General features: G+C 38.5%; 1 protein-coding gene across 12 annotated transcripts in view; it reads right to left on the reverse strand.

The window, feature by feature from the left end:
* Positions 1-13,292, reverse strand: part of LTBP1 (latent transforming growth factor beta binding protein 1) — a 164,943-nt gene that overhangs the window by 142,326 nt on the left and 9,325 nt on the right. For all 12 annotated transcript variants that reach the window (XM_085543230.1, XM_085543233.1, XM_015857700.3 and 9 more), the window contains exon 3: positions 7,231-7,522. In XM_085543230.1, the coding sequence (XP_085399356.1) occupies positions 7,231-7,522 (292 nt within the window). The remainder of the gene's footprint in view (positions 1-7,230; positions 7,523-13,292) is intronic.

A 13,292-nucleotide genomic window follows, 5' to 3' on the forward strand; every position in this document is an offset into this window, starting at 1 on the left:
GATGAGAAATCAATGAGGCATTTGTAATTAATCAGACAGGCTCAATCTTGAAAATATGTCTGTCTTTGTCTGAGGTCAGCCCACATCATTCTCTGAATGAAAATGCTTGAAATATCTAGTTATCTGATACAAGAGTAAAATGGTAAGATCACTAAAGTTCCTGGAGGGGGGGCTCCTTATGTCTTTGCTATCTGTTTAATAAGGTTATTAAAAATGAACTCTCAACATAAGCCACATGTTTAGACAATACCGAGTTATACTAATACCCAAGACAAAAAAAAATAAGAAAATGAGGTGATACCCACAGTTAATTTTTAAAGGGCTGAAGATCAAAAAACAAGCAAGATTTCTGATACTAAGAACAAAGCGCTTTCTCAAAGTTCAAAATACCACTGATTCATTGATTATTTTAACACACACACAAAAAAAAATCCACAAACAAAAACCATTTTTTAAAAGACAGAATACTGTCAAATACTATTTCTCTGGTTCAGACCAGTAAGAAACCTTATCCTCAATTTGATTTTCTTCTTTTAGAAATTACAGATGTATTTTAACAATGGACATTAGTTTTGTGAATCACTCTCCTGAGAACCAATCCTGCAGCTGCATATAGAGGCAATAAAAGTGACATGAAAAGAATTCCCATTAGCTTAATCAATCATATGTGCTCCAAGAAAAGTTACTTCCAAGTAGCTTTCTTGTACATTTTAAAAGCTTTACGCCAACTCAAATTGGCATAAAAAACACCTCAATCAAGTAAATACCTCTTACTAGAACAGAAAACATGCTGCCACCTACTCAAAAAAATTCAGGCATCTTCAAGCCCCCAACAAGATACATGAAAGAAGCTCTGAATATATGAAGGTTCCAACAGTTTTAGTGACTGTTAAGTACTAAATCACATATTGTTTGCCAAAATCTCCTGAAATAATTCCATAATAAATGGAAAAAATAAATTAATAGTGGCACAATTAAAGTGGAAAAGCCACACTAGAAGATCACATACCAGCCAGTTCACACCAACAAAATAATACTTTAGACTACTCATTAAATCCATTTGCAATTAATAATATACATTAGTGTGGATGTTTTGCAGTACCACTCAAATGAAAGCAACTCAGTGTTTTTAAAGTCAATTTAAAAGTTAAGTCTACCTTGTGTAGGATATGTTCCATTTGATGAGACTCCTGGAAGAAGGAGCACAACAACTATCTCAAAAGCAATATGCCTTATAGAGCAGCTTGGATAAGTAGACTATATAAACATGCTTTTCAAGTTCATGAAGAAGAAAGTGTTTCAGAATGCCTTCAAGAGCACACTACGCTTCTTTGGAGCAGTTCTCTCACACAAAGCACTGTGCAAACACATCTTAGAATTCACGCTGGATAGCTTGTGACAGAAACTGAATTTTCCTTATTCCTCGTGGAGCCACCTAGTGTTAGTGAAACCCTAATAAGAAAACAGTGAGGTCATTACATGTTAGAAAGTCCTGAAGGGATGCAGCCATCAGCTTAACTGAAGACATAGCACAAGTCTTGCACCGCTTTGTGACACAAATAGTGGGTGCCAGAACTGATAGATAAATCTCTTTTCTGATCATTTGAGTTAAGTTTCAAAATCTGAGAAGTAGCAATTCACCAGTGTTGTAAAGCACATGTGCTGATCTGAATTCAAAGGATTTAAATATATATGTTTTTCCTTATACTAAATCAAACAGTCACAGCACTGGGCTATAGGAGTACAGAAACTAGCAGCCCATGACAAAGGCTCTGAAGATTAAGGTTACTTCCTATGATTGTACCTAAAAAGAACAGTAGTGGCTCTAAACCACAGATTTGTTCAGGACCTTCTGTACAGTCAGTATCCTCCAGTTTGTTATATTTTTCAGTCAGAATATATGTGTGTGCTTAAGTGAACATATCAAAAGCTGACTTGCACCAAGGAAAAAAGCCGCAAGAACACTAATACAGAATTATCTTGCCCTGAAGAAAAAAAAAACTGGACTTTTAAAGATATCATATCAACACTGGAATTACAGTTCAATCCTTTCCAGCTTCCTCACGTACCCCAAGAGAAGACACATCATCTCCTGAAGAAAGCAAGGGTAATGTATATGAGTTCTTGGCTTCAAAAGGAAACAATATCACAGAGTAAATACAACTGAACTACAGCTTTTAGAATATATGCAGCCAAAAGAGGACATTCTAGTTTTAGCTTAAAGTTGTTTTGGTTTTTGTTTGCCTTCTGTGATGAGACAGCTAGCTCAGTGCCTGAAAGTGTGATTAATTTTTGTAAGCCAGACTTTAGTAAGGCCTTCAACAGTCTCCTGTTCTAACCTTGTGGAAAATTTGGTTAAATATGGGTAAAATGGATTACAAAGTAGGGGAAAGAGCTGCAAGTACTTCCTGACTGAAAAGACAGTAATCAATCATAAAACCCAATAGGCAGGAGGCAAAGTGATTAACTAGCTATTTTCCTTAGATATCGATACTGGGACCAGTGCTGTTCAGCATCTTTATTAATGACCCATACAAGGGGAAAAAAACACAGCGTCCACAACTATGCGCACAATTTCAATCTGGAGGAAATGGCTGTTGAACCAGAGGGCTGGGGGATTCTGACAGGCTCACAAGTTCAAAGGCACACAAAGCGCTGAGATGCAACTACCCTAGGGAAAATTACAGATTTGGAGGTGAAATTGCTGGAAAGCAGCTTTGGACAAAAGGATTCAGGGTCTTGGTGGACAAGCTGAACTCACGTCAGCAGCATGCCCCGACAGCAAAGAACACCAATCATATGTATTGGACTGCACCAGCAACAGCACAGCCAGCAGGTCAAAGGAATATTATTCACCTCTATTTGGCACTTGCAAGACCACATCACAAGTACTATATCCAGTCTGGGGCTTTCCAAATCAAGAAAGATACTGACACAGTGGAATGAGTCCACCAGAACTGCCAAGAACTGGAATACAGATTGCATGAGAAGAGAGAACTGCATTTGTGCAGCTCTAGGGGATGATGTTACTATTTACAACTGCCTCTTGAGAACTCACAGAGAAGACAGAGACAGACTTTAGAAGCAGACACAAAACCACGAAGTGTAACAATAAAAATTTCAACTAGATAGAGATCTTTTTGGTGGTGGCATTTTTGTTTATTTTAACCCTGAGGAAGGCCAAATACTGCAGTAGGAGCCCAGAGATACTATGAAATCTCCAGCCTTGAAACCCCAGAACTACTCAAAGCTTAACAATGCAAACCTGCTTTAAGCATAAGGTTGGACCAGACAGCCTCCAGAAGTCACTTCCAACATGAATACATCTGTTCTTCCAAACTGAACGCTACTCCAAAGTCCCATGCCATCCCTCAAAAAGAAAAGGTTTGTTTGTAAAGAGCCAGTCTTTTCAGACAATAGTTCAACCTCTTGTCAAAACGAGATTCAATAAGCTATTTTCAAGCACATCTTGCAGTCAAGTTTAAGAGCAGGGCTCTTCTGAATAGAAAACAGTGAAGTTTCACTTAGTCTGTACTACTTTAATACCTTTAGTACAAAGAACAGTCCTAACAGAGATGTAAACTGATGTCCTCTAGAATTAATTACTATCACTAGCTGTTAACCTTAAAAAAAAAAAAAAAAGAAAAGACTGGAGAAGTGATTCCTGAAATCTTCACCTGGTTGTCAACCTTGTAAACCAATCTTAAAATCTCACTGTTTAAAAATAATTACATATAGACAAAGAAACAACTGTAATACACAGGACAGGAAATGGAATAAGTAAAAAAGCTGACTTACATTTTGCAGTAAAACTCAGCCAAGAGTTCGTACAATGTGAAGTCAATAGCATCTAGATTTATCTACACAAGTCCATAACTTATGAACAAACTATAAAAAGAACTCATTCATTTTTCAGTTACAAGTGTCCTCCATTGGCAATCTTGGTAAGGTTACAACAGTATGCTCTATTCTTCTCTCGGGTTTTGTTATTAATTTAAGTTCATATTGATCTCACATTGGTACTTGCCTGTAATAGCATGAAACCAAACCCAGTAGCCCAGGAATACAAGTTTGAAGCAGACTTTTCATAGAGTATTTCTAGATGCGTCAGACACACTGATAATCCCAACACTGTCACCTAAAGGCTATACATCTACCTCTCCTTTGATGACCTTGGTCCAGTGCAGAAGCCAACTCAAACTTTCATTACCACTTCACAATCCCATTAACTTGTCTCTACAAAGAGGCTGCTATTGGCTGAAGGAAAAATACAACGCAGACACTTCAGTATATTACTGAGCTTGATGCATCTTATTTTGGACACCATAATGGAAAGCTTAAAGAAAAAAAAAAAAAAAAAAAAGGCTCCACTCCCCCTTCCTCCCCCATCCATTATTTTTTGCTCCCACAGCTGGTAAACACAGAAAATCAAACTGCTGGGGCTATGCTGCTGCCAACATGTGAGAGGAGAAGTGAAGGGGATGCTCAGAGTTACTCGAGAGCTATCACAGCAATTCAGGACCACAAAGCAAATCTGTTATTGAGATCAGAATTACCAACAGGTTTCAATAAAAAGCAGACCTTTGTTTCCACGGCACCATTTGTTTTCAATTACAGCCGTCCACATCTTCTGCTAACATTCTTCAAAGATGAGACCTTGTACCTGATAACATCCATCCCCAGCCCAGGGCTATGGCAATGCCTGTGTTCTAAATCCAAGATATTCCAGGAAATTAATCTCTCTCCAGGTTTCCTTCTGTTCAGCACCCTGTTCTTCGAAAAGAGATCTCTAAGAAGAAATGCGGAGTTCCTATTTTCCTGAATATCATAGCTACTGTAATGCCATAAACAGTCATTAAAATGTATCTCAATGAGTTGCTAGAAAAGTTGCACAGAAAAACAAAAACTGATAGCGAATAGTAAAACAAAAGTGCTGTAGAGACAAGTCTACTATAGGAGCTTATTTTGGTGTTCCAGGTTGGGTTCTGCTCTGGCTCTTACCAGGCCTTGGCAACTCAGCATAGCAGCAGTGTTCAGATTACTGTATTAACAGCACCCACAGCCAATAGTTTTACTCCTGCCATAGCCGTGCATAGGTTTCTAAGATTGAGAACAGGTAAAAGCTATTCCAAAAAGATTTGAGCAGCATACAGAACAGAAAAACCACATGATATTCAAAGCAGGAACTGAAGTACAAATTAGACTATGCTCTGCACTAAGGGTAGAGAACTGACCTCAGTTCTCTTTCAGCCCTGAAATTATATTAGTCTACATAGCCACTGCTAGCACCGATTACAACAGTTATATCTAAACATGCAACTTTTTGTCTCGTGTGAATGGTCTGTCAAACAGCGCATTTCCTCTCTGTCTCCCTCTAAGGTTGTAGGCTGGATTTCTCATACCTCTGAAGACTCGATTTTTCTTTCTCCCATTCCACTATTAAACCGCATGAAAATGATTGATCTTCATGTGATTTCAAAAACCAGCATAAACTCCCATTTACTTTTAAAAAGTCTCTCTAAATCTAGGAGAAAATCCTTAGGTTAACAAGAGTCATATTAACTAAGTTCACACGAATTAGCACTGCTTGTGGCAGTGTACAGAGGCTCTCTGGATAACAGATAATGGTTTCTTAAGCCTAAAGTCAGCTCTCCTTTGTATCTGGAACATTGTCCCATGCGAGCAGTAACAGAGATTTTGGTAAAGCATGACACTTTGCAGCTTGCAAGGGCGATGGCTCTCTAGAAAAACTGAAAGTCATAGCCTGGTGATCTACATGAGTAAAGACAAGTATGAATTTATTATCTCCTTTCTTCATATGCAATGAATACTTTATCCCTGAACTCAGAATATCCATCAATAATAGCAGATAAGTCTTCACTGCAAATATCCATAAGCTTCTCCTCAGTGTCATTTCAGAATACGTGGTAAAGGGCAGATTTTTTTTTTTCAGGCAAGAAGAAACAACATTTTTCTTTAATTAAAGTACATTTTACTACCCGACTTGGGCAATTTGCCCTTCTCACAACAGAAGGAAGAGATCCTTGAGAATACTTCTATGCAGATGGAAAAAGAGGGAGGAAGGCACACAAAAATAAGTACTGATAAGAAAGGAATTGCCCAGCTTCTTTGAAATGATTTGCTACAGAGCTTTGTGGAGCAAAGCAGAGAAGCCAGGTGCTGAGGATTAGTAGCCCTGCTGGGTCTGTATGAAAGGGAGCAGTGAAAAGTCTGATGATTTTAGTGGTAATATCCCCTTCATATTTGTGACGCCAATAACACCCTTTCTCTGATAGAGCTAAACTGGGCCCAGAGCACTTAAAAAAAAAAAAAAAAAACGAAATCAGGTGGCAATTTCTCTGTCCCACAGCTCTGAATCCATTTGTTCTTAAAGCCCACTCTGCTCCACCTTCTAAATTTCTCAAATTACACACTGAAAAGAGGTTAAGAACCCCAGCGGAAATCAGTTAAGTTCCCTCTTCCTATTACATGACATGTATTAAGCTGTTTTTCCTTATGACTCCATAGCAGCACAAGTTGGAACACCCACAAAAGGAACTGGATAAGTTTAGGAGGTAGGAATCCAACAAAGAGGCAACCTGAAAGCACTAGCCACTGTTGGCAGTGTCCAGTGATCTCTACTCTGAGAAGCAGCTTGGAGAGGGATATTTTATTAGGAGCATGTAACTACTTCAGTGAAGTCTATTGTAACCTTACACTGCCATTCTGGCCTCAGGCTTTTTTAATAATTATTTTTTATAATTCTGGACATGGGAATACACAGTTTAACTCCCAGTCCCAAGAATCTTGCTCTCATGGCTAGAAACAAAATAGCTGTATCCTGCTTATAGCTACCCAAAAGTAACACCTGTTACAGGAGGGATACACTTTTTGCCTCTGAAGCTGAAGGAATAGTAGCTGCTGCAGACACCTAAAACTGCCAACATTCAATTTGATCACCAGACTCCTGTGTATTCCCTCTCCTCCCATATCACATGCAGTCCTGAAGCAAACCGTGCATATTCAAAAAAAAGCAACATTATAGGCAGAGAAATTTCAGACTCGCTTGAAGTATTTCAGCTAATCAAAATAATATAAAGTCTGGAGGCAGAAGAAAAAGAATTCTTCTACAATAGTCACATTTCCAATTTGCAAAGAACAATATTTTATAGATGTACAATACTGGACCTCTTTTGAAAGAGAAAATAAATTTAAAAACAAAACACTTACTGTGGTTGCATTTGCTGAGGTAATCCAACAGGAGGCTTCTGCTTGATGGTGAATGCCATCTGAGTCATAGGACCAACCTTTGGTGGGACCTGCACCTTCTGGGAGAAGGCCTGCTGGGCAGCTTGCTGGGGGATGGGCCACGGGGGAACAACAGGAGGGCTCCGGCCTCCAGTAGAAGTTGTGTCTTGCATGACTGTATCCTCACAGGAATTGCCTTTTGTTCCTGGCTTACACACACAGAGCTGAGGTCGCAGACACATCCCTCCATTTTGGCACGGTGGTGCACAGTTAGCTATGGAAAGACATTTTAAAATGTACCTGTGAAACAAAGAACAACGGAACATGCAAACCCACCCCACAATTACATAAAAAAAAAAAAAATATTAATCAAGTATGAGATTGTAGCATTGCTAAGCTCCACAAAAGCATACAAGTTGGTGCAGCTTTTACTGTTCTCCTACATAATATATGTGCAACATTTGAACAGCTTGAAAAAGCAAAATGGTGTAGATGCGAAAAATAGGAAATACACAAGTGAAATCAATATAGCACTGTTATAAATCTGCCTGCCAGCAATCTTCTGTACCCCTTCCCTGCATCCTGCTTCTCCATACAGTACCAAATTGCATACTGATGGAAAAAAAAAAAAAAGAAAGCAGATTATAAAACAATACTGTTGATCCAAGCTTAGATTTATTCTGTTACTATTTAAAGAGCTCTGTAGAACATTACAGCCACACTACAGATGATCAAAACGATACACAAAAAGGCATGATACAATTCAACCCTTCCACTGCTTCAATCACCCCAAAGCCAAGAAATCACCACTGCAATAACATTAAAGAGATGCGCAAACTGTTCCTATAATGACATAATTACAACCAGGGGTGGTGTTCTTTGAAGAAACAGACAGGTGTTTGAGATTGCTTTGCACTACACATTGCTGTATGTTCCCTGTTCCATCTGTGTAGAGGGATAAGTCACCTTAAAAGACAATTCACTTTCAGGCATGTGCCATGAGATAGAACTAATTACACTGGCTGTATCACTCTACTCACTGACTATAGAGGGAATTTGAATAATTAGCTTAGTCTCAACACTCATCCCCTGGACCTTGTTAAAACACAAGTAGTTCAGTTCCATTTTGAATGAGCAAGAAATAGAGAAGACGCAAATCTTGCAGATGAAATGAAGAAAGCAACAAAAGTAGCTACTGATCGTATGTATTCATAACACTGCAAAGGTATGCCTAAATCCAGGATTTTAGACGGTTAATCTTAAAATGTTAATCAATTTTAGAAGTTTTAAAATAACAAAGATGTCAAAACAAAGACTTTATCTTATTCAGTGGATACATTTTAACAGTATAACACAATTCAAACTAAAATATCTACCAAAATATATCTGATTTTTTCCATTTGTCCTAGAGAAGTAGAGCTCTTATGAGAAGACATACTGCTAAGCATACTTCTACTATTGGTAGCAGGAGATATGCTTTGTGTTAGCTCAGACAAAACAATACACCAGATCACCAAATCTGCAAGTTTTACAGGCTTATCTGTATCATAAAATATAACACATGGTACTGTACCATATTTCAGTATATCCAATTTCATAATGATTTGGAGAAAAGTCCACAGCACCGTTCCAAATAAACTGGATCACTTGGCACTTCAAGTTTCAACACATACACTGCATATAAAAAAGTACACATACAAGTTCACATTTGAAAAAAACTGCTAGGATGGAGGTGCGTTAATTCAGTGGTGTTTATTTGTCAGCTGATAACAGCATTTGATAGAAATGTATCACATGTATTATCTGTACACGTGTGCATTAGATTTGCCACAGAACTCGTGCTTTAAATGGAGTTCTCCTCCCAGATAACTCCCCGTTCCATGTGTTGTTCAGCAGCCTATCTCCTCTCGAACGCTGTTTGACTGAACTACTTTAAATGCACTTATGCATCCCCAGCCACAAAAACAAAAGTAGTCATTCCCTTATTTATATTTCTGGTTACTTTAAAAAGCATGGGTTGTGTCTTTGACTGCCAGAAGGCAGAAGAAAATTTTCACTGAGAACTTGAGAAGGGATTTACAACAAACATATGTTGTTATACATAAGCCAACTCTTCCTTACATCTTGCCTTCAAGACCTAGATTTTGCTAGGCACACAAGTAATTCACACAAGTGAAATGGATTATGTTTGGAAAATAGATTCTGGGACTCTAAATTGTAAAGAGCGAAGAAAAACCTGAATTTGTCACAAGCTACCACTGAAAAATACAGCAAAAAAAGCAGAGGTATCTAACTGCCCTAAGGATCACGATGCACCAGAAATCTGAGCACATTACAGGCTAGGTTGACAGCAATGCTACCATAACTTGGAACCATGTATCTGCTGAACCTGACACTCACTGCCCTTCCCTTACTCTAATCTTCCTCAGCTTCTTAAATATTTTTCAGAAGAACTAAAGATCTAAGAGCACAAGACCCCTCTGACAGATTTCTAAACATGGAAAAACAAAGCACACATTCAACAGGACTTTTTTAACATGGTTCTGTGAAGAGGATGCTTCTATTTTTAGTTATGTACAACTACAGGTAAACCAGGCCACTCCAACACAACTCCTCCACAACTACATAGGAACTCATTTCAGTAATGCTCTAAAAAAAAAAAAAAAAAAAGGAAAAATGAATCTTGATATTGATACTATTGGGCAAATGGTCTCCGTGTAACTTTGTCGTTCTCAGTCTGGATAGAATCATACTACCAGACAGCAACAACACAGATCCATAGTTTCAAACAGAAATAACCAAGTAATACAAATCTAGGAGGTACAGGTGACTCAGACATGTTCATTAAGAACATTGCCCGCATAGCCAGCGATAGGACTACAGGGAATGGCCTCAAGTTGCACTAGAGGAGATTCAAGTTGGATGTTAGGAAAAACTTCTCCAAAAGAGTAGTGAGGCGGTGGCAGAGGCTGCCCAGGGAGGTGGTGGAGACACCATCCCTGGAGATGTTCAAGAAACATTTAGATGTTGTACTGAGAGACATAGTATAGTGAAGAAATATTGGTGGTAAGCAGATGGTTGGACTGAAGGATCTCAGAGGTCCTTTCCAACCTTGATGACTCTATGACTCTGTTAATTATTCCTTACTAACAACACTATGATAAAAAGGCTTTGAAGAGACCCCAAGAGCAGAGCAGTGACTCAGACAGTCACTTTCATCATTCTGCAGTAATAGCATAAAGATCACAGCAAAATAACTTTGGCACCATCTGGAGTGCTTTAGAAAGAAATAATCTTCTGCAAAAGATTTAGAAGTCCCATTTTTACAACATGAAAACATGTTCCCATCCTAAGTATGTTTACTGAGGTTTGTGGACTTCCATCCATATTGACCTATAGGCTTCTCAACAAGTTATTTCAAGAATAGAAATCAATCCATATTGACCTATAGGCTTCTCAACAAGTTATTTCAAGAATAGAAATCAAACAAAATCAAGCTCATTAGACCATCCCAAAAAGGTAGAAGGAAATATCTGATCTCCTAGAACACCAATCACAGTTTAGTGAATTCTGAACTATGCAGATGAAAATACAACCTGTTTTGAAATTACCATATATTTTTTACCCTGACTGGAAGATTCTTACTTCACTTACCCAGAAGGTTTCTCAAATTTATGTATACATAAAGCATACAAAAAGCTCCAAAGGACAAACTGCATTACTCTATCAACTAAACCAACATCAGCAGTTCTAGCAAATGTTAGAGAGACAGTCAGTCTCGAGTTATGTGACCAGTGACAGCGGGCTGAAAAACTGACCCATGAGATCTTCACAACAATCCATCCTTCAGCTGAAGTTCATTAATGTTGTGTAACAGATCACAAAATGGGATACAAGATCACAGTCTTAGGAAAGAATTAAACAAGCTTTTAATTGATACAATGCAGAAGTTTATTTTTGAAAAAGTTCAAAACAGCTGCTATGTGCCAAATGGATGACCTCATTACTTTGTTTTAAGACAACAATAATGGCACAATTAACTTAAAAACACCATTATTTTCCATAAAGCTAAGCCTGAAGAAACTGGCGTGTGGAAAAAGTAAGTTGAACATGGAGGGAAAAAAAAAAAAGGGTGGATACAATTTTGTTAGAAGTGTAGACTCTGTGACATGACTGCAAATTCAGAATGAAGCTCAGCAAGGATGCAAGTAATGAGATTAGCCTTACTAGGCAAGATCAAAGATGGGTTCAGTTCAGCCTCCTCTTCCGTTATTAAGGTAGATGCAAAAGAATCGGTATAAAACCTGGGTGAGCAATAATAATGTTGTGTACTGTTACAGCCTTCAATAATCAGACAATCAGCAATTTCTGAGCACTGCATATCACTCACCTTTCTCCCGGAGTTGTAATATATTCATTCCACTCCCACATGGATGGTTTTGTTATAAGCCGTTACAGTTCTCTGAACAAAACTCTTACCCATCTTTGCATTTCATTACTGTCTCTGATATGCTATTGCAAGTGAGCTACCACAACAGTGATGTCAAAACTTGAATTAGAGATGTGAAGTCCAAAGAATTGTTCATCAAAAAGACAGTCGTACTTCTCTGATGGGGTCAAGTTGTTCCTATAGCACAAAGAGTGCTATGCAAATATAAACCAAGTCTAAATTATGAGCCATAACTAAGTTTATCAGATAGCAAGTTGTTTGATGCAGGTGAACTGTGAAAAATTATGAAACCCTTTAAGCAATTCAACAATAAAACAGCAAATGACATTCAGCATAGATAAACATGAAACAAGCACATGGGTAAAAGCAACCCTAAATTCACATGGAATTGCTGAAGACTACTACCACTTCGAAACAAGTTACTGTCAGCAGTCCCATGAAGACATCAGTTCATTGCTCAGTCACAATGGAAGAAAAAAAGAAAATAATGGAACAAAAAAAATTCACAAGCATTAAGAACTGCTAAAAAAGGAACAAAGAACAACACTACAAGGACCCTCTCTACACACATACCCGCAGCTCACCCACACCTGGGCTGCTGCAAATCATTCCAGTCCTTCCATTTTGGAAAGGATTTCCTGACATGAGTTCAGCAAATAACAAGAGGGACTGTGATGACCAAAGGCAGGAAATCACCTTTTTGTATGTCGTGCCTAAACACTCTTGAACTTCTCAGTACAGAAAACTTGCACAAGTACAGCAAAAGGCTGTAAATTTATAGGTAGGAAATAAAAAGCAAACAGGATGTCACCTCTTAAGTGTACCAAGTAGGAACAGCTGGTGGCAGGTCGAAACACTAACCTCACACCTCTGACAGAGAGGGAGTAATTAACCCAGGGCATCAACCTTCGCTTTGAAAGTCCCTGAACCAGAAGACACTGCAAGCAGTTCTCTGTGAAACTATCTCAACACACTGACCCTTTTTATGTATCTACTGTGCTGTGAAGAAAAGTTGTCTTCTCTGATCTGACTATGCAAGCTCCAGCCTTCAGGTTAGCCCGCACTGTGATGTAGCAGCCAGAATTGATGGTTTGTCTGGGTTTCAGGATATCCTCAAGGGTCACTCCTTTCCTATCCCAAAAGACAGCACACATCACCCACTGAGGGCTGAGTCATGAACTTTCTCATCAGTGGGGAATTTACATATCACCACTCCATGGACCACTGTTTTGACTCCAGCTTGTAATGGTGACCCCATGTCTTGTCACCCAGTAATGATGCAAGCAATCCAGGAAACTGTCACCTTCAGCTTTGGTTCAGCAAATCCTGACAAACTTGCATATGGTTCTCTTTCTCTTTCAGCGTGAGCATTCATGGGCCACACCTGTTGTAAACTTGGTGATATTCCAGTGTTGCCACCATTGCTTCCAAGACACTGAAGCAGATTAAGATCATTAATCTCATCGCTTTGATTTTACACTAATTTACATTGACCTTCTTCAAACAATGGCATCTCGCTTATTTCCTTGCACCACCTGATCATACGGAGAAATGAAACTTACAGGAAAAAAAATGTTTTTAAATGAGAAATTCA

This window comes from Coturnix japonica, chromosome 3 (genome assembly GCF_054131305.1).
Source record: "Coturnix japonica strain WE chromosome 3, WE-NBRP24, whole genome shotgun sequence".
NCBI classification, from domain to species: Eukaryota; Metazoa; Chordata; class Aves; order Galliformes; family Phasianidae; genus Coturnix; species Coturnix japonica.